This window comes from Anser cygnoides, chromosome 6 (genome assembly GCF_040182565.1).
Source record: "Anser cygnoides isolate HZ-2024a breed goose chromosome 6, Taihu_goose_T2T_genome, whole genome shotgun sequence".
NCBI lineage: Eukaryota > Metazoa > Chordata > Aves > Anseriformes > Anatidae > Anser > Anser cygnoides.
In genome coordinates this window covers 40441253-40468726 of record NC_089878.1, presented here as the reverse complement: position 1 = coordinate 40468726, position 27474 = coordinate 40441253, and the positions used below count along the sequence as shown (strand labels likewise).

Genomic DNA, 27474 nt, shown 5'->3' with positions numbered 1-27474 from the left:
CTCCCTATTTTGCCCTCTGTATCAGGATCCTGGATTACGTTAACATATTTTTCATAGTTGAAAGACTGTCTCCCAAAAGGAACACAGTTTTTGTATGTGAATGCTGTGTGGCTTAGGGAAGTGAGTATATGTAGGCTGTTATTTCATAGTTGTTGTGTTGTGTACCCGCTAGCTAAATCAACAGCAGGTTGCACGTTATTTCTTTCCTTTCTCCCTGCCCCAGGTGGTTACTGTTTGGTAAGCAGGACGGATTGAACTTAATATTTAAAAGTGCTAAGCAGAAGAAAATATTTTCAGCTTTAAAATCTTGGACTATTTAAACGCGAAACAACATTTTCCTCTGCCTTAGTCATCTTGTACCACTCTGTCTTTTTAGTTCAAAACTGCTGTGCACGTGCATATTTATTCGCTGTAGATAAAACAATCTGGCCTGGTGTGCTACCTGTATGTGACCTGCCAGGCAGTCACCTATCAGCAGAACTCATTGTCTGGATATACTCATTCCATGGAAAGTCAGGCCAGTATTCTCAGAATACTCCAGCAAGCAGTGGCTTGAAATCTGAGTCACAGACATAAATTTTCACTGTCAGGGGAAGCAACGAAGAAAAAATAATTTAATATTAACCATTATTATTCCATTTACCTCATGCATGTTCCACTTTAGCATGCAATACTTGCTGATATTCTAATAAGAATACATATCATTAGAATGCATTTTAACAGTCCTGAGAAGTGAGTGATATATGTAACAATGAGCATAATAGTTAATTTCCAGTGCATGTGTTTATGCATTGTATGTAAATATAGAATAACAACTTATCTCTATATAGACGTGTGTAAATATCCAAATATTTGTGAGTTCATAGAATCATACAATCATAGAGCAGAATGGCAAATGTATGAATTGAAATATTTGTGGGCAGCCCTGGATGACCTAATAGTACTCTCTTTTTCCCTCTTCATGTTCTGATGTATGTTGGAGCATACCTCTTATGTTCTGCCAATTTTTGGTTTCAGTAGTAACAGTTTGACTTCCTAAACCCCTACAGTAATTTTGTTTGGTTATTCCATGCTTCATTTCCAGCCCTGAACTGTCTGCTGCTAAATATCTGCCATGTCTCACACCCAAACCAGCTGCATTTCAGCACGAGAAAAAGTGGTACTTGCATCTTTCATGTGATTTTGGCCTCATTTATTGTCTTCCTAAATAAGATATATTGAAATGCACTGCAACAGCATCTGATTGTGGTGCTCTAGGAACTTGGGAGTTACATAGAGTATCAAGAAGGGAGAGGCTGTTTGCAGGAACTTCCAAGAGAACTGTACAGAAAATTGCATCCTGCACTAAAATGTTTTCTAATTTTGTCGGAATAACCATCAGGACAGAGGGATACTTGCTTCTGATGATCTAGCAAATGTCATTTAAATCAGGTGATTGGAGTGAGGTATAATAATATCTAATACTGTAGCAGTGACTATGGGGAATGTCATTTACAGGGAGAGCAACAACTGTTGAGTGTGAAAAAGAAGCCTTGAATCCAGGCTTGCCGAAGAGAACCAAGAAGACGGATGGAGTCACTGGCTGTAGCACTAATTTTTAGATCAACAGAGATTTGAGATGGAAACAACAAGAATTAAATGTTAAATAATCATAATAAAAAATAATAATTGGCCTTTCACTGCAAAAAAGTTTGTCATTACTTGCCTAGAAGTTACATTATGTATCTAATCAATTGAAAAGCAGTAGTTTGGAGAAAAATGACTCTGACAGTTATTTCTGGAATGCACATGCACAGGCACTGACTGGATAAGAGATCAGAATATAAGGCTGACACCGCTCTAATGAAACTCCATCAACATACTATATTAATTTCTGGACATCTTCGAGAGATATTAGGAAACTGAAGGACTTCTATATAAACAGAAATAATATTAAAAGGAGGAAGGATTACCTACTAAAGCAAATGTTGAATAATTAAAAGGATATAGCTTGCCTAAAGGAGAAACGGAATGATCTACAGCTCTATGTAAGATATAAAATCCTTGGCAGTAGTAAATGAGATATGATATTTCATCTGGATATAAATATTAACCTCTGGAAAGAGTTAAGGAACATGAGGGTGTCTCTTAATGGCTCCTGACAATCACATATTGAATTATGAAATTATTATGAAAAGAGAAGATCACAGCTGGTATTGGCTTTTAAATGCACCTTCCTGAAGAGCTAAAGCAATCCTATGATGCGGATGGACTAGATGACCTAAGAGGTTTCTTCTGTTATCCTCACCATGATTCTGCACCATTCATCATATAAGTTCTGATCTTCCAAAATACTGCATTAGAATTGCTTCCTTGATGCTCATTCATCGAATCACAGAATGGTTTGGGCTGGAAGGGACCTTAAAGCCCATCTAATTCCACCCCCCTGCCATGGGCAGGGACCCCTCCCAGCAGCCCAGGCTGCCCAAAGCCCCATCCAGCCTGGCCTCGGGCACCGCCAGGGATGGGGCATCCACAGCTTCTCTGGGCAGCTTGTGCCAGTGCCTCACCACCCTCTGAGTGAAGAATTTCTTCCCAATATCTAATCTAATTCTAGACTTTTTTAGTTTAAAACCATTACCCCCTGACAGGAGTCCCCCTCCTGCTAGGTCTCAGTCGATCTATTTATCAGGTATCCTTGGTCTTTCTCCACCAGACATACTGGCTGTTAATCGGGTGTTTATGCACTCTTCTGCATGGTTTCAGTTTTTCCTTGCAGTAAGTCAGTTTTTATGTGTTCCTGAATCCACGTGTTCAACTGTGTAAGATTTCATAAGAAATGATATAACTATTGATGAAGAACTTTAGGTATACTTAAAGGGTGAAATTAAAGATAGACATATTAAAATTTAGTTTGAAGTCCAGACTCCTCTCTCTTTTCTCTGATGACTGGAGATTCCGGAATGTGGATAGTTTTGATTCAGCTACAATAAAGGATGTAAATCAGCCCTGTCAATTCAAACTCATTATCAGTTCTGAAAGACTAAAAAGAATATGTTTTATTTTCTGTTCAAATGCTCCCTGGAATTTGCCTTGGGATACGTTTCAGCAGAGACCTAATGAAGTTCAGTTGAGCTGTGGTATCTTTCGGGGTTCCTCGGGAGCACAGAAGTGCCCAGCTCCCTTTTCCATCATGTTGCTGAGAACAGGTGGCCTCCTGGGGGGTCACCAAGTATATTTAGGGCTGAAATTGGAGCGGGCTGGAGCCAGATTGGCTGTGCTGGCCACATGCGTAATTAGGAGCTGATGCACCAGGCTTGCTCTCGCTCAGCACTGCTCAGGAGGGAAGACTGGAGAGGCTTTGCTCCTAAGGATATTTACTAGATGTTGCTGGTAAGGACATCTAATCACATTTGGCTTTTTTTTCCTTAGATTAGGATCTAAAGCTCTTTCCTGATTCTGTAGTTTTTGAGAGTAGCAGTTGTGCCTTGCCCATGGGGGTCAGATTTTCTGTCTGGCCGAATAACTGACTGGTTGGAAACTGCAGTGAGAGGAAAGGGCCCGGAACTGTGTTTTGGAAGTGCAACTGAAGGTTATAATCGTGACAACTTGTACAGAGAGGTTCCTTGTGTGCAAGTCCCTACTGCTCTTGCACAGTTGTTCATAAACTTTTGCCTACTTTATCATAGGATGTGCCAATTTTTGACTGAGTTATTCTTCATTTATTTTATTAGGTAATATTCTGTTTCAACTTTTTAAAATTTTTCTCAACATATTGGGACTAAAAAGGGACAGTATCCTATGTTCCTATATTTAACCTGCATTACTAGACTTCACTTGCCTCAGAAGGAATTGCAGTTTAGCCAGCTAAACAAAACCACCCTGTCATTTGGTAGTATTAGCTTACACGGCAAATATCTTTGGACTCAGGAACAGCTGTTGCAAAGCCTCATCCCCTACCGACATTAGAAACAGGGCTATATTCCCCGGTGGAAAATTGTAACTGTGCCTCACAGCAAAATCAGTTAATTAATTCATTTAGAGATTTTGACAGTAATCCGTACTTTGTAATTCAGCCAATTCAGTGGATTTTTCATCTTTTCCAGGTCTGAAGAAATATAGAGAAAAAAGCCACAGGAGGTAAAAAAAAATAAAAAAAATAAAAAAATAGCATATGCATAGGCTAATGCTGGGAAAAGCAAAATTGCCTCATTAACATAAGGTCACTTAAAAGTTATTTACAATCTTTTTCTACATTATATTTCTATTTGTGAATGAACATAGTAGAATATGCAGATAAAGCTCCCATTTATACAAGAGTTTTAACAATGCAACAAAATTGTACAGAATCGTCTCAAAGAAAAGAAAAATCCTCATATGATTGCTGTAATGGAAGAAGTCAAATCATATTTCAAGAAATCTCTTCCTCTATTTTTTTTTTTAACTTTTCATTGAATTCTAGTATTGGTGTTACAACTATTCAAGTATTTGTCCAAAATTGTAACTGATACTGGTACTGATACTTACGTGGTGCTTGAAACTTAATCCAAAGTTTTCCCATAATAATCTGAAACAATGTAATGGCAGATCCCAACTTTAGTTCTTTCTGTTGTTCAAGTTATTCCATTGATTAGCCAATAACAGTGTAATAATTTTGCTAGTTACTGTGACCCATACACTTTATGAACTTGACAGATAGCTTTTCACTGTCAGCTGTGGGCTAATACCATATATTTATGCTTTCATCAACTGCGTGACCAGTGAGTGGGGGAAAGACAGAAGAATACCCTCAAAATGGAGGAGGAAGAATATGAGGAAGTTGTGGAGGTAAGAAGAAAACCTGAGGGCTGGATTAAATTTTTTCTGCCTTGTGAATGAATATATTAACTACTTTAACAAGACACTGCTCATGAACATAGATGGTTAGTTCTGTTTGCTCTCTGAAGATTAGGGTTTGATTAGATATCTGCTAAATGGTTTGATCAGTAAAAAACAACAACAACAGCATAAAGTTGCTCTGAGTGGAGCAAAATCTCTCTGGTTCCTGTCATAGTTTCTGCGTTTAAAAAAGGATTGTAACCATTCCACACCCCCATCACGAGGTTTTGTGGTTACGCTTCTGCATAATTATAGATGCAGGGGGCCATCTCCTTTTCCCCCTGGCTTGCCCTCTGTCATCCAATCCATGCTAGAGAGGATGACTTTGGAAGCCACTGTCTAGCCTGGCTTCTGTCTGTCTGCCCACTGCAATGCAAAGATACAGCATTTTTTTCCCTCCAACGTACTATTGACCAGTAGTGCATTTAGTCTTAGAGGCTGCAGAGATGGAGCTAGACCTAAACCTGCAGATGTCTGTGGAGTTGCATCAGGGATTCATTTGCTGATTGGGCATTTAAACTGACAGCTATACGCATAAGTATTTAGTCTTAATGATGGGATTGAAGGAATCCCAAGGAACTAGAGAAACTATAGTTTACTGTTATAAGCAAATGCTGTGGGAATAGTGAGTTTGCTATTAAAAGAGTATGCAAGGTTAGGAAAGGTCTTACTTGTTACTTTTTTACTATTCTGAAATGAAAATTTGTGTCATTAAATGCGTGATTCTAACAAACTGCTCAGCACTTTGAGGAAGAAAATAAAAACAAAATATATTGCAGACACACGCCCCACAACTCTTATTTCCACACAAAATTCAATGGGTTGCTGATTTCAGGCAGTATAACAGTATTTACAGTATAACAGCCAATTTCAAAACATTTAAATAATGACTTAAGTCATACAGTTTGCCAGTCGAGTTAGTTAAACATGTGTTGGGAAATAAGACCATTTTAACACACACGTTATACAACCTAGTCAAAAAGACACCAGTTCTTCATTGTTTTATATTATGAGGTTATTATGACTTTATGCTTCCTGAGCATTATGTGTGCTCTGTAACAAATGTATTTTTATTTGTTGTCAAAGTTCGTTTGTCGATGCTGGACTTATTATATGCCAGGCTTTATGTCTACACAGATCTCTTTAATCATTTATTTATTTATTTATTTTAATTTTCGATTACTGCCTTCCTGTGAACACATTCCTAGGACAGACCAGGGCAGTGCTGCTGTAGTAGCTTCCCCCAAGATATTCAAAGGGAGAAGTTAAACAGGAATAATAACATCTGGTATATTTTAAAGCTAATTAATCCTTTCCAGATATTTTTTTCAAACTATATGCATCCTTTATTTTTAACCTATATGAATTCTATCAGAGATTTGTCTTCAGAAAGGGTAGAATATTATTGCTGAATAATGAGTGGCTGAGACAATGCTGAGGATTTTAAGATACTACATTTTCCTTCTCTGGATTTCTTAGTCTGCACTGGACACTGTAGCCACTTGTGATGTACAAAAACTGAGAAATGATGCAAACCTTTTAGTGTTGAATAACTGAAGGATTTGGGGAAGGTGGTTCAAGCACCTTACAGGGTCAGTGAGCAGAAATTGCCTGAAACCAGAACTAAGAGATGGACTGCAAAGTATCAGCCAGCTACGTGAACCTAGCCTGAAGAACAACTTTGTGAAAAGGGCTTAAATTTTAATCAGATTTTTAATGGATTGATTCAAAGAGCTGCAGTTCCTGCAGTTTTTGGCATGTGAACTTGAGCAAACGATTGTTGAGGAGCTTTTCAAAGGTAACATTTTAAGTTTTTACCTTACTGGAAGCCAGCGGCAAGTTAGATACCTTTTGAATAAAACTGCTGCTCCCTCGCACAGCAACACCTTTACGTGGTTTCTCTGTTAAGCCGGGTAGCGGAGCGGAGGCGGCCGGCCGGCCGTCGGCCCTCAGCACCGCCGCCATTTGCCGCAGGGCGGCGCGGCGCCATGGCGGGCAGCCGGGCAGGCGCCATCGCGCGGCCGCCATTTGCTGGCCGGGGGGCCGCGAGCCCTCCGTTTGCACTGAGGCGCTGCCTGCCACAGTGCCCGGAACCTGCTCCTGGCGCCTTCGGCCCCGGGGGAAAGGCAGGCTGCCGGTGGGGGAGTGACGCCGAGGGCAGGGTTGTAAACGTCTTCGTCTTTCTTGGGGGTTCGGTGCTCCGGCAGGTCACGGAGGTGCACTGCAGGTTGCTGAAGGAAGGTGTGAGCAGGGCTTGCGCAGTCAGGGAAGAGAAGAAGAGTTGACAGTGCCTTCATGAAAAACGAGAGCCTGAGGCGCACATGGCGGGGAAGGAGTGCCAGCTGGAAACCCTGGTTAAACAGGTGATGGAGGCTGGCTGTCAGGATGGGGAAGGCTGGAAGGTTGTGGTTCCTGGTAAAAGGAGGAAGGGTCTTGCTTCACCTGCAGATCTGCAGCTTCAGAGTGCATGTAGCACTCTGGGCACTTCATTAGGCAGCTGGAGAAATCCTCACAGGTACAGCCCTTGTGCTCATGGATGGCCTTAATCATCCCAGTGTCTGCTGTAAGGGCACTATGGCTGTGCGCAAGCAGTCTAGGAGATTTCTGGAATGCGTTGAAGATAAATTGCTTGGTGCAGGTGTTCAATTGACATGCTACCCAAACAAGAAAGAGCTGTTGGAAGATGCAAATGTCAAGGGCAGCCTTGGCTGCAGGGACCACAAGGTTGTGGAGTTGATGATTCTGAGCAAAATGAGCAAGATAAACAGAATTACAGTCGTATATGCCAGGAGCTGTGCACTTGGGAGGAATACTTAGATGTAACACATTATAAACTCCATTTCTATATGCATGGGTAACGTTCAGCTGGAGCTGAAACCAATAAGGGAAGTGCAGAGCAGCAAGAAAGTGTCGTCAGTAGCAGCACGAGGAAAGCAGAGAGAGTGTGGGACTGTAGTTCAGTGGGCAGGGACCTAGTTACAAGCAACAGGCAATACTGAGGTTCTCAAAGATTTTTTTTTTTTTTGCCTCAGTTTTTGCCTTCTACTCTGGTCTTCCTTGAGACATGGAGGTGAAGTAGTATCCACAGCAGAGGAAAACATAGTTAGGGATGACTTGCCTCACTGTGATGGACATTGGTTCCATGGAACCAGAGGGGATAAGTCCAGGTATGCAGGTGGAGCTGGCTGATGGCACTGCAGGGCTACACTCTATCATCTTCAGAAGTTCATAGTGATGTGGGGATGTTCCTGATGACTGGAAAAAAGACGTTATACACATTTTCAAGAAAGGCAAGAAGGAGGATCCAGGGAACAACAGGCCTAATCAATTTCAGTCAGCAAGGGTCAGCTTCAGTCTGTAGGGGTGGAACAGGCACTGTTCTGCACTGGAACAGGCTGCCCAGAGAAGCTGTGGATGCCGTGTCCCTGGAGGTGTTCAAGACCAGGCTGGATGGGGCCTTGGCCAACCTGACCTGGTAGGTGGCATCCCTGTCCATGGCAGGGGGTTGGAGTTAGATGATCTTTAAGGTCCCTTCCAACCAGAGCCAATCTATGATTCTATGGTCGTCTTCTTTCTTGCAGGTAAAATTAGATAATGATCTATTTTAATGGCTTAGGAGGAATATTAATTCAGGAACATAGGGAAAAAAATCTGATTGTTAATGCAAAAAAATAAAAGATCTTCGTTATTATCAAGGATGGGTATCTATGAACTACAGCTGTGTTTCTCCATAAGTGTGTTTTTAAAACAGTTCTTTTAAGAGAAGCTACAGATTGTTATTCTGTATGATCTGGCCTAACAATGATTTTTTTTTTCTCCTTTGTTTACTAGTACTACATTGAGGAGACAATTATTGAAGAGGGTGAACCACATGAGGTAAAAATTCCTGTGAAACTGCATGTGATGTATATATGCATGTAATTAATATATAAAGCTGAACTAGTGACCTTTTACATTCTGAGGATTAATTTTTGATAGCAAGCAGACAACTATCAGTGAACAGTTCCTTCTGAAATACTTTATTTCCTCTCCAAGACCCTGTTGTGTACTGACCAAGAGGACTTCTAGCTTGTGCAGGGTATCTGTCCTATCTGTTTTCTGGACTGCAGTTGGGATGTGTGCAATTGCCACTTGCCACCGTTTGGTTTTCATCAGACGGAACTGTGGATGTGTCGGTCAGGAAAGGGCTATGCTTGTTTTTGTTTTGCACTGTGTCTTCTGCCCAGCAGCTAGGTTTGCACAAGAGCTGACAAAATGAAGCACAGGTTATGTTATTAACAAGAAAAACAGGCTTTAAAAGATTTCTTAGGTAACTAGTGTTAAAGATGAACAGAATTATTGAGGATGTGACTAGATATGTATATATGAGCAATAGGGACATGCTTGCATTATATGTAACATTTTTAGGAAAATAAATACATAAAGATTTTGCCTGAAACCGGTTTGCATGTATTAATTCTTTTCCCTTTACTTGTGTAATCTAACTATAGTCATTTGCAGATTTTTTCATGTCACTGGTAAGAAATATTTGAGTTAACAAGGAGTTATTACCATAATTTGAAATTATATTTTTAATACCGATATAATAAATTATTTGGTATGCTACCATGAAATATTCCTTATGGCATAGACTTACGCTGAAACAAAAGCTTAGTGGTTCACTTTATGTGTTTCCTGCAAAACAAAGGATCCATTCCCAAAGTCTTCCTATAGTTTTAATTTAACAAAATGTAATTCAGTGAATACTGTTTGAGCAAATAGACTAGGACTATACTTTTGAAGAATATCGTATTATTTTTAAGATGAAGTCAGCCATTGATTTCATCAGGTGTTTTAAAATCTGTAGCCAGGCTGGATTTAAAGGGAGCAATAGCATGATTATTTTTGTGTCTGATGTGTATCAGTTTTTGAAAACAGTATTGTGGAATGGTGAATTACATGTGAGTATGAATATTTTCCCAATAGGAAAAGTGTCACTGTTTTTCCGCTTTGTAAGTGGTGTCTGAATAGCAACTGGGCATCCTTGTATATGCAGAGGAGGTGAAAAATTATAATAAAATTAAAATATAATTAAAATAAAATATGATAAATATAATAATATAAAAAAATATAATTGCAAAGCAAGTATTTTTTTTCTTTATTCCCAGGTGGTCACTGAGATCACTGAGACCACTACCACAGACTTCACAGGTCCTAAAACCATCACCTATACTGTTGAGCATGAAAAACCTTCCATTGAGGATGCAGCACCTCCAGTCAGAAAGAAGATAATACGGACAAAAGTGGACACATCTAAGTTTTTGACACCGTATCTGCAACACAGTAATAAAATGAAGGACCTGTTCAGTGAGGTAAATTGTCCCATGTCTTTTATTTGTTTAAGAACACCAATTTTAAAAACGTTTAATAGGTATTGTTGCAAACCTTCATGCTACTATTTTGGCTACTTCTGTATTTCATTTCATGATGTGTATTAGTGCTATTTGCCTGAAGTAGGAAGTTTCCTTCTTTCAATTAACCCATGCCTAGCCCATTTCCTGCTTAGGTGCATTAAGTAATCATTAAGCACAAAAAGTAGCTTGAGGCAGATGTCTGAATATCTTCATAGATGTCAGTTAATAGGACTCCTGCACTATCTGACTTGGGTACTCAAGTAAAGATACAGGAGCCAATGCCTATTGGGATGCAAAGCTTAATATTTTTATAGTAGTATATTTCTCTATCCCTCTATGCATTGAATAAAAATTTTTGTATGTTGGAACAAGTACTCACCTAAATTCCTGGCATGGGAAACCAATGTCCAGTAGACCAATAATGTACTGTGTTTTAAAGGGTGCACTGCACATACGTAAGATGGTGTCAGGTCCTTTTTCCTAAACTTTTATGTATGTTACTCACCAGTGTTCACTGTTACGTGAGATCACAGGTCTAGGAATGCTAGACTCACGCAAAAATTCTCTTTATCTTTGGTTACTGAAACAAGTAACTGTATATTTATTAATACCAAACTCCTAAGGAGAATAAACTCAATTAGAAGTGATCTAAAACAAGCTAAAGATAGAAATGGATATTTTCCATTGTGTTAGATGGAAGAAAGTTGGTTGGTTAAAATAAGCATAACCCTGCAAGTGTAATTGAGTAATGCCAGTTCATGTGAGTCAATGATCTGTCCAAAATTCCTACACTAACCAGATGAATACATCAATAATTGTTGTTTACATTTCTGCCAGAGTTTTAAGACATGTCTTAATTACATTTGTAGTTATTTTCTTTCAGAACAAATATAAAGAAAAATTTAGAAAAGAAAAAGGAAAGCCATATGCTTCCACAATTGATACCCCAGAAATTCGGAGAATCAAGAAAGTGCAAGACCAGCTCAGTGAGGTAGGTATCAAATGTCATAAGAAAAAATAATGTTGACTGGCAAAGAAGCCAACTGAATCATGATTTTAAATGTTAGATAAGGGGTGATAATTTTTTGATGATATGGTGATGAGGCAACCTGAATGTTTAGCAGAAACTTCATCAAGATTACAAGAGCAAGGAATACAGAGTACATGACAATCTGAGTTCTGTGATGTAGATTGGAGTTTAGGCCTTTCAGCAAGGGAGATGTGATCATTCCTGGCCAGCTGAATAATAGTCTTATTTCATTGTGGTAAAAGAGGTTTGAAAAATTCTGATCAGAAGTTACAGACAAGGAGATGATGGTGATGCCTATATTGTTGAATTAGAAGATACAATACATTATGTCCTGCAATCATCGTGGATGATATGCCTGACAAATTTTTGTTGAGGTTAAGTTGAGTGCTGGGTGAATAGCCATAGAATTTTACTTCTAAAATGTTTAAACATCTTTGTTTTCATAAAACAATGGAAAGTCAGTTTGTAAAAACTGGAAAAAATGATACTAAAATTCTCCAAGTGTTACAAAGTGAACTTCTGTACATCTCATAATTTAATTTGGGTTTTCCAAGGTTTTTTGCCCCTTCTTTGTCCCCTCTGTGTGAATCTTAGTGATTTGCTTTTGCAAGCTAGCCCAGGCACAATTACCCCACTGATGCAGTGCTTAAAGTTCTGGAAGCTAGCTCCTCCTCCTCTCTCTTTTAAGCAATTTCAGTCTCCCTTTCAGCAATACACCTCACAGTTTGGGAAACTGAAATCTGCCTACCAAAGCATCTTAATTCTTTGTACAGTAAATAGGGAGAGTTAGGTCCCTAAGAATGGCAATCCCTAAAGCTTAGAGAGGAGACAGCTAATCTAACCGGTGTTCAGGAGATGAGCATCCACTAAATTCTACTCCACGCCTGATTTAGGATATATTGAGGAATGTAATACAGCAGTCCACGCACTAATGCTGACTGACTGAGCCTGCTGTCAAGCTGGGAGTGGTATAACTGCATTAGGATCATTTTGTGCCCAAGATTGCCATGGTGGTGTGGCTATATTGCTTTTGGAACTACAGCTAGTGTATGGTCCATGCTAATGGACTGTGAAATTAAGACATACTATGTAGCATGGGGATCTCTCCATCTCGTTATGCAGGATGGAAGTACTCTTGGAAAGAGCTCTGTTTACAGCATTACAGAAGGGCACTATGTCTAGCTTGGGTTCACAGCTCTCGATAGACTCTCAGAGCTGCTTTTCTTTCTTGGTTAATTCACAAAATAAATTTGTTTCCATAGGTTTTATTTCTCAGCAACAGCTGAGAAATCATATACCTAAATGCTTTACTGAATTCAGATTTGGGCTGTTTATTAAGTGTCAAAATTTTGATAATCTGCTTTTTATAAAAAAAATAAAAATGTCAGTTCTTGCTGTAAATATAAATGTGATTTGGTGTGATCTAGGTTAAATACCGCATGGCTGGTGAAGTTGCTAGAACTATTTGCCACGTCGATGAAAAGGCCAAGGATATAGAACATGCAAAGAAAGTATCGCAGCAAGTGAGCAAGGTGAGCGAGTTGTAACTTCCTGGGAGGGTTGTGAACATTAATGGATCATGGAGTTACTGATAGAAGTAAGGTTTGAGCTCAGGGTGCTGAAATAATATCTATAAAAGAGTTTATAAGCACTGGAAGAGAGACCAGAGAAATTGATCGAAGCAAGTATAAATACTTCAAATGTTCTCAACTGATGTCTTTAAATGTGACTGTTTTGAGACTTTTACCTTGCAAAAATCTTTAGAGCAGGCTAACAACAAATTAACAACGGTAAATATTTTTCTAATATTAGAGTAACCAACCTGCTGATCTTTCCGTGCAGGTGTTATATAAACAGAACTGGGAGGAGAACAAGGACAAGTACTTACTTCCTCCTGATGCCCCAGAGCTTGTGAATGCAATAAAAAATACAGCAATGTTCAGTAAGGTAAGAAAAATCACAGGTTTATGCAGCTGAAGTTTAAGAAGCATTCCAAATCAGATATTAATTCTTTCTGTATTCTGACATTTTTGTGTTTTTAAGAAACTCTATACAGAAGACTGGGAAGGAGACAAAACATTATTCTATCCATACAATGACAGCCCAGAACTTAGAAGGGTGGCACAAGCTCAGAAGACTCTGAGTGATGTAAGTATTAAAGCCTGATAGACAAGTGGATCACTGCAGCAGTGTAACTTGGTAGGCTTCTTGGTGGACTTTTAACAGAACAGAAGATAAAAATGCATAGATATGCACTAATAATTAGCTCTGACAGTAGTGCTAGTTCAGTAGAGAAGTATGTATTCAGTTAACAATTTAATGTTGGATTATGAGTGAAATAATTGAAGATCTTCTGAGATAATCGGTAAGAAGACCTCTGTCTCTCAAAAGGTGTTGAGAAACTCTAGGTTGGCTGTAAGCCCATTTCACTGGGCTTTGTGATGGATACAAATCTGTATCTCTAGAACAGCGATAAGAAAACTCAGGAGTTCCTGAGGCAAACTCAGGATCCTATTTGCTGATACTCCTGCTGATACAGACATGTAACTGTTCAACTAAATTTCAGGTTTCACATAAAGACTTCCACAAATTTTGCAGACGTCTTGTTTATCATGAGAAATAGAGTAGTATACTTGAAAACTTTCCTAGGGAACTGTTTCTTTTTTGATGTCTTTTATCAAGAAAATTTTTCCTTGTTATTTTCCTCCAGAATATATTGATTGAAAGATTTTATGCTGCAGTAACTGTGGGCAGACTGACATTAGTTAATGGTGGTGTTAGCAGAATTAAGAGTAAATACTCTGTTGTGTAGAGTGGGTAGTTACTGTAAAATATTACCTCTTTCATATCTTCAGATTGTCTACAAAAAAGGGCACGACGAACGAAAATCTAAATATACTTCTCTGCCAGATCCACCTGATGTGGAACAAGCCAAGAAAGTGACGAGGCAGCTGAGTGATGTGAGTAGAATGCAGAATTCTTTTGTGGAAATCTCCCTTTTGGAGTTAGAGAGGCAAAAAGGTACTTAAAGAAAGGGAGAACAAAAGAAAAGACGAGAGCTCATAGGAAGATCTTGTTGATTTTTAGTGGTGAAAGTCAGTTTTTGCCTTTTCTTTCTTCCTCAGATGTCTCAGAGAAAATCCTGTCTAGTCTCAGATGAAAGGCAAAGCTTCATTCTTGTCAGCAAATTTAGGTTTCACAAAACATTTGCTTCTATCATACACATTGCTTCCCATTCTTCCTATTTTTTTTCTCTCTTACTTTGCACTTTAAATGTTTACAGGAGAAAGCAGAAAAAAAATCCATTTTACTGTTCTCTTATAAGTAAACAGTGAAATGTAAGTATATATCTGTTTTCTAAATGAGTTGCTTGCTTGCAAGAAGTGATCTCACTTTGCTGATAAATTGGATATCTGATCTTTGAAGATGCCTAGGTCAGTATTGGAGAAAACATTCCACATGTTCATTTCACAGTCAAATCATTGTATTCACACATATCTCATGCATTCTTAAGTTCATGGATATCAGTGGAAATGTTTGGCAAATTAGATAGCTATTTCCTGATTTGCACGCTGGATTAGCAAGTAACATTCAACAGTAAATTCCGTAACTGCGTGGCATCATTACCAAAGACTCTGACACCAGTCCTCATCAATGCATTTTACATTTAGAATAAAACACAGCTGAGGAACGCGGGAGTTGAAGTGAAATAGAGAAAGACCAGCTTTTGCTGAAGAAACTGGAGCTAAGTCACATGATCGTTTAAGACAGAAGTAGGATTTTAAATCAGTACAAAATTTAGCTATGATAAGGAGGACGTGCATGATTTTGTTGCTGTGTATTGGAAATTATCTCCTATTTAAGTTTAGGAAGTTACAGTGGTTGCAAAAATATTTATGGTTGCAAAAATATTTAGAAATACTATAGTGAACTCATCTGGAAGGTGTAAGACAGTAGTATGTCATTTAGAGAAAATTTCTTGAACCCTAAGTAGCTTAAAAGCTAAATTTTTTTGGCATGGAAAAAGCAAGATCAGTATGATTGTTCTTTGAAATTAATAAAATAGTCAGTAACCTGTATATCTACAAAACAATAAAATTTAGAAAAAAAATGGTTATTTTTGGCATACACATTCTTTATCAATGTGCTAACAGTTGAAATGGCATTGAAGAAGTTGTATTTTTGTGATAAAGTAATTGTGTCTGAAAATGCATTTGTAACACTGAGTCAAAAATGAAGATGTTTTGTTTAATTAAGCAGACAGTAATTGTTAATTGTTTTTTTAAACACTTTAAACTTTCTGTATAAGCAGTTTGTACTTGATTTCCATGAGCTTGAATATAGTCTAAAAGAAATCACACATACCATGCCAATCCATATATTGAAAGGATTTTCCTTTTACGTCCTATAACAAGTTTCAGCAGGAATAACAATAAATTCTGGTTTAACTGATGGTTAATATTATGTACCAATATTATGTGACTAGTGAGAAAACATAACTCAACTAAGGAATATGTTAATGATGTCTCACAGAGAGTATTTCTTATTAAGTCTTTCAGAGTAGATGACATTTCACCTATTCATCCTTTTTGGTCAAGGGAAGGTACTAAGGGAAATAACTGAAAACTGAAGTATTAGGTCAAATCATATGTCAGGTTATTTTGACAGTAACTGCTGAAGTGGTTATAATGCAGATGTAAAATATGAAGCAAATTTAATAAGAAGACTTTTGAAAGCAAATTTGTTAAGTGAAAATTGAACTGGGGATTAAATTTTTTTTTTTTAATTTCATTATAGATTATTTACCATGAGGACTATAATAACAAGATCAAAGGCAAGTGGAGTCAAACTCCATGCTACGATGTTGCAGTTGCAAAAATGAATGCAGAAAATATAAGTATGGTAAGTGAATTATTCAGAAAATCTTGAAATGAACAGCTTTATCCTCTGCTTTGTGTTAATGCGGCAAATACTGATCAGGTTTCCTGCTCCACTTGTTGTATTTCTCTTCATGCTACTTCATGGGTGGCTGATTTGTAATGTAACTGCACTTTATACATCGTTCTCTATTTTTTTCTGCTCCTAATAGAGAAAATACCAGGAAGACTTTGAAAACATTAAAGACCAAATCTACTTTATGCAGACTGAGACTCCAGAATATGAAGCTAATAAGCGAGTTACAAATAACGTCAGTAAGGTATGTGACAACTTCTCCCATTTCTTTAGCCAGAATATAGTTCTGTAGTCAGGACTGTGCTGAAGCTGTTTTGTCAAATGTCAAAAAAATTTTCTTCTGTGCAAAAGATGTATTCTTCTGTGTATTCCACTACAAAGCTTACAATGACTCCTAGCCATGCTTATAAGTCATTATTTTATAACAACATGGCTATTCCGAGATGTCAGCTGATATTTGAAAAATCAAAATGTTTGGTGAGCTGCTTAGAGGTGGGGACATCTACTTAATAGCTTATCAATTATTTTGTGACTCTGTCTCCCAGCATGTCATCCCTGCACTCGCGTGATCTGAGTGCTTTTCACGGTTCTTTGCCAATATGAGCCATGAGTTAAAAAACAGAGAGAGAATTTTCCTGAAAATTTCAAGGCGATATAGGTTAGTGAATGTTTGGCTTCTAATACTGATTTTTAAAACCTCACCGCTTTTTTATTTTTTAAAGACAAAATACAGAGCAGACTATGAGAAGAACAAAGCTAATGCAGATTATAATGTGCTTCCTGCTACAGAGAACCCATTGCTGAAGCAATTGAAAACTGCAGGAGATGTGCTGAGTGATGTAAGTATTGTCAAAGTACACCTGGATGATTTTCAGTCAAGTACAATTAACCAAACTCATAATTTCTTCACAAGGCTTCTCCATTGGATCTCTCAGTATTTTAGTTTTATAAACCTATTATTTGTCATGAGATACTAGCGACCAGAGTAGTATAGCTAAAAAAGTCATTTCTCTGCAGCAGAGTGTAACAATAGAGTGTAACAATATTTGCAGCATGTTATGGTGATACCTAGTTATTGTATAGTTCATTTAGATTCCTGTGCAAAATGGATCACAGGATGGCAGTTCTTCCTTTACTGCTTAAGGAACTTCAGCTGATGTCAACAATGATAAAATATGCAGTACTTATTCATACGTATTCATATATGTTGAATTCTTGTTACTTACTTCAAGTATGTAATGGCCTTCTTGATTTCTCTCTTCCTATTTTCATCTGTTTGGAAAGAGATTTCTCAGTGTCAGAAGTCACTAAAAAGTGTCTTTTTTTTTTAAATAAGCACTGAAAATAAAAAAGGCCATCTATTTTTTCAGTATTTTGTGAAAGCTTTTCTTTGCAAACATTTCTTAATTTTGCTGTTGTTATTTGTACTGTTTTGTGAGTGACTTTCAGTGCAATCTACTTTATTACCTGACATTATTTTCTTTTGCAGAAATTATACAAAGAAGCCTATGAACAATCAAAAGGAACAAGCATGAATTACTGTGACACACCAAAGTTTCAGACTGATAGCGTTCTAAAGAATTTTAGTGATGTATGTATTTTTATGTTCATTTCTTTCTGTACCAACATTCTTGATTACTTTTATTTATCAACTTGTGATTATTTTTCCAGGTAAAATACAAAGATGCATATCAGAAGAATATTTTAGGGCACTATTTGGGCAGTTTTGAGGACCCACATCATACACACTGTATGAAAGTTGAAGCTATGAAGAGTGATGTAAGTGTGGCAGTCATTCTGTTCTCACCATGATACTTTTATTTTGGAGAAAGCTCAATTATGTTTTCTTACTGAATGTTGATTTTATCCCTAGAAAAATTACAAAGCAGATTACGAGGAGGACAAGACAAAGTGCTACTTCCCTCAGACCATAACTCAAGAATATGAAGCTATTAAGAAGTTAGATCAGTGTAAAGATGTAAGTATAGCATTGCAGTGGTTATCAAATAGCTATTTACATACAGGGTATCTGCTCTGAGGCATATGGAAATTTACAGAGCGATTCCTGTTAATTTTGAAGATTTTCAATTTGTATTTATTAGCGTATGTGACTTTTAAAAACCCTATTAATCTGTAATTTAGAAGCCTTTTGTGGCATCTAGTGATCAAGACAGTTACAGCAAAAGTAACATAAGAATCATTGTGCGGGACAGTACTTATCTGCACCTATGCCCTAACTGCTAGCTATCCCAAGTAATGCTACACTGCTGTGACTTATTAAATAAAGATTTGATTATGTACATTTACCGTGAACGTATTTATTATTTTCCCTCAGCACACCTACAAAAAGCATCCCGATCAAATCAAATTTACTCAAGTGACTGACTCTCCAGTACAGAAGCAAGCAGAGATCAATAGTAAACAGCTGAGTGATGTAAGTATACATACTAAACATGTCACTGTATTCTGAGAATATCAATTTCTGCATTGTGGCCGCTTTCACTTAGAGAGAGAACTTAGAGAACTCCTGAAATCAATGCATAGGTGAATGTGTGTGCATGTATAGGCACAAACATGGACAAAAACATTTGTGTGTATATGCAGTCCTGTTCCAGTGGAAGACCACCTGGAAATCAGATGGTTTTTATTTCTATCAAGTGGCTGTTCATGTCAATTTCGTGTCTATCATTCTAAAAGTATTCTTTGCACCAGTTAAGTCAGTGGGGTTTATGCCGTTCACTAGGCGAGGATTTCATCTCTGTCTTCCTTTGAGAATGAGGTAGCACAAAATCTTTGAGTTGTGCCACTCAGTATTACTAAACATTTGCTATCTAAAAATGTCCTGGTAATTTTCTTTCTTTATTGTTCTTTGCAGATACTGTATAAATCCAAAGGTGAAAAAATTATTCACAAGTACCACCTCCCTCCTGATGTGCCCCAGTTTATCCAGGCTAAAGTTAATGCCTACAATATTAGTGATGTAAGTATATTTCCAGAGTTCTTTATTCAACTTCCAACTTGAAGTTTCTTCTAGCTATAAACTGTTCATTCAAAATTCAATTTTTCTTCTAGAACTATTACAAAACGGGTTTGGAAGAATTAAAATCAAGAGGATATGATCTAAAATCTGATGCTATTCCTATCCGAGCTGCCAAGGCTGCTAGACAGGCTGCCAGTGATGTAAGTGCATCCTTCTTAAAGGAACTATTTAATTCATAAGGGTTTACTTAAACTATATTTGAGAGATATACTGATATTTGAGAGATAACTTCTTTATTGCCTTTTTTGAGCATGTTATTAGAGTATTAATGGCCTTAACACAGTTTTATTTTTATTGGTATTCTGTTGCTTCATTGATGTGTTTATATAATTATATTTAGAAAAGGATGTCTTTTTATGTAATTCTCTCTGAATAAAGAGGCAGACTTACAGTCCAGTATGATTAAGGAAAATTGTTGGAGTAGGTCACTAATGAAAGCTCCATGAGCAATGGACCTGAGTTCTCTCTGTCCTTAATTATAGGTCTGATCATAAATAAGATGAAAGGCTCATCCCTGCATGTGAGGGATACTTTTTGTAGAGAACAAAGGATAGCTTTGCTTTTAATTTACTTTTTACTAAGTTACTGTACTTACAACGATGTTCTCTGGGTTCTATTGTATTTTAACAGGTTAACTATAAAAAAGCCTATGAACTTTCCAAGGGTAAACTTGTTGGCTTCCAGAGCCTCCAAGATGATCCCAAACTTGTTCATTATATGAAAGTAGCCAAGATGCAGTCTGAGCGAGAGTACAAGAAAGATTATGAGAAAACGAAAACTAAGTACAACACTCCACTGGATATGGTCAATGTTGTCGGTGCCAAGAAGGCTCAAGAGATTGCCAGCAATGCTAATTACAAGAACCTCCTACATCACTATACTTACTTACCAGATGCAATGAATGTGGAGCTAACCAAAAACATGACGGAAATTCAGAGTGATGTAAGTAAAACCTTATGTGAACAGAATTTTTGAGATGCCTCAAGCAAAAGCTATGAAGCCCCAGGAAAGGTCCCTGAATTGTTTTTTCTCATTCCTGAAGTTCTAAATATTGTCTTTGCTTCTTTATTAGAATGCATACAAAGCAGATTATAATAACTGGATGAAAGGCATTGGTTGGATCCCCCTTGGATCACTAGAAGTAGAAAAAGCTAAAAAAGCTGGAGATGCCTTGAATGAAAAGAAGTATCGTCAGCATCCAGACACCATTAAATTTACAAGTGTGGTGGACACTCCAGTAATGGTCCAAGCCAAACAGAATACAGTTCAGCTCAATGATGTAAGTAGAGAAAGAAAAGAGTCTTGTAGTAGAGTAGAGATGTATCTACTGAAGAGTTGAGCATTGTCTTTAAAATCCTTTTAAGTACTATCAGCTTGGAAGAGTTTCTGTGTATTGTCTTTGTTTTGTACTCTGATTTTGCCCAAGTAATTTCCCAGTAGGAGACTGTCAAGCTCCACGGAGTCATGCAGCTCTTTCAGTTCACATCCCCTGAGCCTGTCCATTTGTATTTTAAGTTTATTTTAAATGCACTGTATTTAAGAAATGATGCAAAATTTTCAAGTTGTTCATGATGTTTTCCCACCTACAATAATGAATGAATTACAGAATGTCTGATTAATGACAGTATGTCTATCATTATAAAACAGCAAGCTTTGTTTTGTACTCTACTACCATTCCTTACTATCCCATGTTTTCGAGAATTGTGTTTTTATGTCCATTGGAGGGCTCAATGCTCTTTAGTGTTTCTGAGTAAAGACTGCATAGAGTATTTAGGACTCATTTCTTCTACCAATAAGATCAGTTACTCTGCATGAAAAGTGCAGTCTCAGTCTTTTGAGATAGGTGGCAATGTATATTTGCAAAACCAAACATAAACCCACAGTGAGCTGGGGCTAGCTGTACAATGAAAGAAGGATTTATTTATGTATCATATATTTTACAGAAACTATACAGATCTTCCGGAGAGGAAGTTAAACATAAATATACTCTTACCCCAGATGTCCCACAGTTTATCCAAGCTAGATACAATGCAGCTAACGTCAGTGATGTAAGTGACTTCTTTTCAATGTTTTACACATTGTTAATGAATTTTTAAGTAATGTGTTGCAGATACACTCATATTCCAGATTTCTTTCACTGATGTGCAGTTCTTTGTAATCAACTGATACCAATGTAATTTTTCATTCTTTGTATCGTTTGAATTTCCAAACAAATCCCAGGTACTCATGTAATCGTTTAATTAATTTAATTTAATTAATAGGGAAGTATTAGAGCACTGAATGAAATATCTGCTTCTAAAGGTTTGCCTGAAGTAGATTTGGCGTAGCTTTGACTTGCATATAATTCTTATGATTACTAGGTTCTCTGGAATAATACAGATTTTCTTTTTTTTAGGCGTATTATAAACAAGACTATCATGATCTAATAGCTAAAGGAAACAATGTATCACTTGATGCTATTCCAATTACTCGAGCCAAAGCTTCAAGAAACATTGCCAGTGATGTAAGTATCTATTCCAGGTATGCTTGTTTTAGGCATTTAGTAAAGAAGTCATCCATTCCAGGCCATGTGGTAGACTTCAAATGTTGTGCAAGTCTCACTAGAGCTGCTAAAATGAGAAAGAATAAAATAAATTTTACACTAACACTTTGGGAAAGACTAAGAATCTCTATTTGTTTGCTTTCTATAAACAAATATTACTGCACAGTTTCTTAAACCAGTTTTCACAGGAGAAATGAAATCATTAGTTCTTGCAATCATCTGGTGACAAATTTCCAGAAAATTAGCTAAATAGGCATCTACTTATGGACTGTGAGACAATATGTGCTGATATGCTTTTGGTTAGACAGCAGAGGACGGCTTATAAATGAATCAGAAAGACATGTAGTCCAAATTGTATGAAGTGGGATGTGATTCAGTGGTTTCAGATAACTAGAGGAAGCTGTCCAGTTGTACTCTATTTATTTGCCATTGCTTTCAAATGACAGAAGGATTGTCTCAGTTGTTTTAATATTTTTCATACACTTCTCAGTACAGGAATGCTTAGGGAATACTTTCCTTTCCTCTCAAGAAATGCTAATGTTGATGAATCTTACTGTGATGTGTGTAACCTGTTGTGTACCACTTTAGATGGTGGAGCAAGATAATCTGATGTAGATGTAGTTGCTGGCTGTGCCATTTAGGCCATTTAGACTAATGTTTATAAACTGCTTGCAGCTTTTTTTTTTTTCCAGTGCAAGTCATAAGAGCTTTTCTTTTCTTATTTTTTAATTTACACATAATAGCCATGCCACAATTTATTTGATCTCTTTCCTCTGTTTCTAGTATAAATATAAAGAAGCATATGAAAAGACTAAAGGAAAACAAGTTGGTTTTAGAAGCCTGCAAGATGATCCCAAGCTTGTTCACTATATGCATGTAGCAAAGATTCAGTCTGAGCGTGAGTACAAGAAGGATTATGAGAAGACCAAGACTAACTATCATACACCTCCTGACATGTACAGTATCCAGGCTGCGAAAAAGTCTCAGGATGTAGCTTCTGGTGCCCACTACAAAAATCTGATCCATCACTACACTTATCTGCCAGATGCTATGGATGTTGAGCTTGCAAAGAATATGATGCAAATTCAGAGTGATGTAAGTATTTCAGTGGCCGCAATTTCATAGATGTTTTCTTGCACACTGTGAAAATAAAATACGAGTTTGTATTCAGTGAAAATTGCCACTGCTGTACCAGAATGGTCTGTTTTTCTTATGTCTCGGGGAAGAACATTAGAAGCTTTAAGTATCAGCTGTGAGAATTTAGAAATAATACATTCCAGGTGAGTTACGCTCAAAGGGATTTTGTTGTTGGCATGTCTTTGAAGACCAGATTTGTGGGATATTGCATTCAAATGTGTTTTTTTTTTCTTCACATTTTCTCAGAAGACTTTATTCTGCAACTAACATAATTTTGTTTTATTCTTTAAGACTTTTAATTTCCCTGCTTTGTCTTCATGTGAGATAGGTATGGTAATGTAGCTGGACTATTATTATCTATTGAGCATGAAGGAATGGACAAAATTTGGTTATTGGCATTATTAGGAATATATCCTCTGGAGATCTCTAGCATTAGAGATTTCATTTAGGACCTTCTTGATATTTCTTGCAGATACAGTTTCAAATGGTTGACTGAGCATACCAGGTTGCACTTTGCATCTAGGGTAGATGTTTTACCTGAGGTCTGTGAATTCTGCATACTTTACTGTAGAAGGAAGTACAGGAGGACAAAAAAGTCTCTGCTCTGTGGACCTTTAAACAAAAGGCCAGATCTGGTAAAGTCTGCTGAAACACAGACCAAATTAAACCATGTTAAATGATCACCATATGATAGTTTAGAAGATATTAATCTTCTAAAGATTAATTAAGAAGAGGTTTGTGAAATTTTTCACAAGGGTAAGAGAAAAGAAGCTTAGTAAATACTGAACGGATGTTACTGTTTATAAGAAATGAATCAGGAAGAAAAAGGTACAGTAGCTCATCTTATTCCCTATGAAATCACAGAAAAACAAACAAACAAATCTGTTGTTCCCTTTTAGAATTTATAAATATTTTCTGCTAATGTGGAACTTCCTAGCTAGACTCTGTGGTAATTGTTTTAAACAGTTCTGTGGGATAGTCTTGGTCCATGTTGTCTTTCTGTCCTTCAGAATGCATACAAACAAGATTATAATAGCTGGTTCAAGGGTATTGGATGGAGTCCTCTTGGTTCTCTGGATGTTGAAAAAGCTAAAAAGGCTGGAGATGCATTAAATGAAAAGAAATACCGTCAGCACCCAGACACCATCAAATTTACAAGTATACCAGATTCAATACCAATGGTTTTAGCTCAGCACAATACCAAGCAACTGAGTGATGTAAGTAATTTTTCATTATTAATACAATATAGTGATTTTATTTCTTACCATGTGTATGATTTTTATGTTACTATTTGAAACCCTTTAGGTTTTAAAAACTGTACAAGTAGTAAAAATGCAATATGTTGGTAAGAATTAAGCGTTGTTGCTTTGTCTCTACTTATTAACACTAATTATGCATCTCTTGCACTTGTTAACAAGTGTTTGTTTATTTTTCCTTGCAGGTAACATATAAGCAAGAGGGTGAGAAAGTAAAACACAAATACACCCTGGATCCTGATGTTCCTCAGTTTATTCAAGCCAGGGTCAATGCCTTCAATTTGAGTGATGTGAGCATATAATTGACAGTTCATTCAATAATATATTTATTTATCATTTACTTAGTAGAAAAATTACCTTTTATATATTCATGCTATAATATCAAATATAGAAAGATAAGGTTGGTTTTCTGGGCTGCAAGCACACATTGCAGCCTCATGTTGAGCTTCACATCAACCAACACCCCCAGGTCCTTCTCCTCAGGGCTGCTCTCAAACTGTTTTCCACCCAGCCTGTATTTGTGGATCGCACAGGCCCATTTCTCAAGCCTGTCCAGGTCCCTTCGTATTTATTATAATACAGTTGTTGTTTGTGTAGGGGTTAACATTTTTCCCCGCAATTGCACAGACTAATATTTCGATCCACATAAATACAATAAAAAAGTAAGGTCTTAAACAACTTTAAAAAAATTTTTTATCGTGATATTATAATCTCCTACCTTTTTCCCTGCAAGGCGAACTACAAAGCAGACTGGAAAAAAACGATTGCCAAAGGATATGATCTGAAACCAGATGCCATTCCGATTATTGCTGCTAAAGCTTCTCGAAATATTGCAAGTGATGTAAGTATAATTTACATAAAGAGGAATACAAAAATCTACTGTTACAGCTTTCTGTAGTATATTATACCATACAGCATATCTACATGCATATAAGGATATAGAAATACTTAACACTGAGAACTGAAATTCTTATGGTACTGTGAAATAATAAGCAAATTTAGATGTTTACATAAACCTCAGAAAAAAGGTGTTTCTTTGGAATTGTGTTTTAATGTGACTGAGTGCTGGTGAGCTGGGTCTGTTTGTTACATGTGGTTAAAGTATCCACCAGCTTCTTTGAAAGTTTCTGTTATAATTTATCTATTCTGTATTTTTTGTTGCTGGAGATCTGTACATCTGCCTGTCCATACAGGACTGTAGCTGTTTTCAGGCAGGTACAGTCAATTGACAACATCAAAGCTTGGTGTGCTATCTGACACAAGCCGTACCATTATGCTGTTCTTTTAATTAAAATCTGAATGTTCTTCAGAGTTAGAAATCTATGGCAGTAAAATAAAATATGGCAGAGGCAATGGCAAGAGAGGCCTTGTACTTCATATCCAGATTTATGTCTATACGAGGGGTCAAGATGAGCTGAGTAATCCAGCAGCCCTCTTCTTTTTTTGAATCCAGATTAATCCTGTGCTGTCTGAAAAATAATTTCTAAATTTTTGGAATGAATTGTAATTTTAAAAATATTAAATTTCAACTTATTAGAATTATCAAAAGTATATTTTCTGTTTCCAAAGTGGATAAGAATTTCTCTTGCTTTGTCTGTAGTATAAGTACAAGGAATCATATGAGAAAGAAAAAGGCAAACAGGTTGGATACCGCAGCCTGCAGGATGATCCTAAACTTGTTCATTATATGAATGTGGCCAAAATGCAATCAGATCGTGAATACAAGAAAGATTATGAAGTCAGCAAGACCAAATATCATACTCCCTTGGATATGTTCAGCGTGACAGCTGCCAAGAAAGCTCAAGAAGCAGTTACAAACACGGGCTATAAACAGCTAATTCACGATTATACGCTCTTGCCTGATTCTGTGAATCTGGAACTATCAAGAAATGTGATGCAGCTTCAGAGTGATGTACGTAACGATTAATCAGCTTATTTTTTTCTTCTCAGAATTAGTATGTTACAATATTAGCCTTTTAAGGCTAGAAAATTAACTGTATGATATTATCAGTGCACTGAGATGTTAATGTCTGGTCTGGAACTGTGTGTTTTCCAAAGTTTATCATAAATAGATAAGTTCTAGGAAACTTACTTAGCAAATAACTTTACTTCTCAGCAAATGAATGTTTTGCTAATTCCTTTATTTTTGCAGTTGGATATGTAGTTACAGTATGTTAGTACTGTGATTATCATTTGTACTCTCAGATATCATAGATTATTTCCAGAGTCTAAATTATGAGTATATAAAAGTATATTTTATTTAAGTTTATCAAAATATACGTGTTATAAGTTTGTATTATACCTAAGGATTATACCTGGATTGTACCTAGGGACTTGAGATTTATTTATTTGGTTCACTTTTCTTCCTGCCTTTGTCCTCCGACAGATGCATGTGCCATGCACGCTAAGGATGCGTGTTTAAGTTATAAAAATCTTTGTAGTTTCCGTTAAGTTCTGTGACTCATTTCCATGTGTAACATTGGAGTCTACTTTTTGTTTACCCAGGAAGTATTAAGATTAGTCTGCATTTTTAGTGGTCTTCTGACAAATTCAAAACTCACCAAAAGCTCAAATAATCTAATGGAGAACATTCTTCACATTCTGAGCTTTGTTTGGTGAGGAAAATGTGCTTGTTCCCACTGGCCAAGAGATAGAAGATCTGACCTTAAAACACAATTCAAATCTAGAAATTTTTATTTCAAGCTTTTTGCTTCCCTGTTGTATTTTTAGGTAGCCTTGCTGAGTAGGCTGAGGTTGCTTGACTGTCTAACTCAGGATCTCTGCAAGGAGAGATGACTCATAATTCAGGAGAAACTTTGTCCTGTGTACAGCTAATACGTGTTCTTTTTCTCAGATGCTGCTCTGCTATTTTCCTTGTTACTTCTAACACTGCAGTTCAGGAACATATTTCATTTTTGCAGCATTTTCATGCCTTTATCAGTTCTAAAGCCATATTACGATGTGTGATTAAATAGGACTGGTTTCTGTTCAAGATTAAAGCAGAAACTGTAGGAAAAAACATCATAGTGAATTAATTCCACTGTGAACTGAGTTGACTAACAAAGAGTGTCATTTAAAAAACTGACTATTTTTGTCTGTTTTTCATGTTTACCATTCAAAGTTTGTTTTAAAGTCTGTGCATTTGGTCTGTAGTGTGAGTTCTAAACATTGGTTTAGTGAAAATAGTTTCTTTACTCCTAACAATTTTAATGTTATGCTAAGGAGCTGGAAAACATTCATGATTTAAACAGGCTTGCCCAAATTTT

General features: G+C 36.9%; 1 protein-coding gene across 19 annotated transcripts in view; it reads left to right on the top strand.

Annotated features, from left to right (window-relative positions):
* The first annotated feature begins 3275 nt into the window (after window positions 1-3275).
* The window catches only part of NEB (nebulin), a 124277-nt gene continuing 100078 nt past the window's right edge, over window positions 3276-27474 (top strand). For 17 of the 19 annotated variants that reach the window (XM_066999882.1, XM_066999865.1, XM_066999880.1 and 14 more), the window contains exons 1-26: window positions 7164-7220; window positions 8689-8733; window positions 10005-10208; window positions 11134-11241; window positions 12708-12812; window positions 13123-13227; window positions 13324-13428; window positions 14136-14240; window positions 16078-16182; window positions 16370-16477; window positions 16956-17072; window positions 17723-17824; window positions 17905-18012; window positions 18107-18211; window positions 18569-18667; window positions 19109-19213; window positions 19306-19413; window positions 19904-20215; window positions 20346-20552; window positions 21217-21321; window positions 21669-21776; window positions 22599-22910; window positions 23963-24169; window positions 24394-24498; window positions 24942-25049; window positions 25809-26120. In XM_066999882.1, coding sequence (XP_066855983.1) covers window positions 7179-7220; window positions 8689-8733; window positions 10005-10208; window positions 11134-11241; window positions 12708-12812; window positions 13123-13227; window positions 13324-13428; window positions 14136-14240; window positions 16078-16182; window positions 16370-16477; window positions 16956-17072; window positions 17723-17824; window positions 17905-18012; window positions 18107-18211; window positions 18569-18667; window positions 19109-19213; window positions 19306-19413; window positions 19904-20215; window positions 20346-20552; window positions 21217-21321; window positions 21669-21776; window positions 22599-22910; window positions 23963-24169; window positions 24394-24498; window positions 24942-25049; window positions 25809-26120 — 3552 coding nt within the window. In that variant the 5' untranslated portion in view covers window positions 7164-7178. Of the gene's footprint in view, window positions 3373-4085; window positions 4120-4740; window positions 4807-7163; window positions 7221-8688; window positions 8734-10004; window positions 10209-11133; window positions 11242-12707; window positions 12813-13122; window positions 13228-13323; window positions 13429-14135; window positions 14241-16077; window positions 16183-16369; window positions 16478-16955; window positions 17073-17722; window positions 17825-17904; window positions 18013-18106; window positions 18212-18568; window positions 18668-19108; window positions 19214-19305; window positions 19414-19903; window positions 20216-20345; window positions 20553-21216; window positions 21322-21668; window positions 21777-22598; window positions 22911-23962; window positions 24170-24393; window positions 24499-24941; window positions 25050-25808; window positions 26121-27474 lie in introns of those variants that run through there. The other 2 variants (XM_066999863.1, XM_066999881.1) reach the window with 2 other exon arrangements.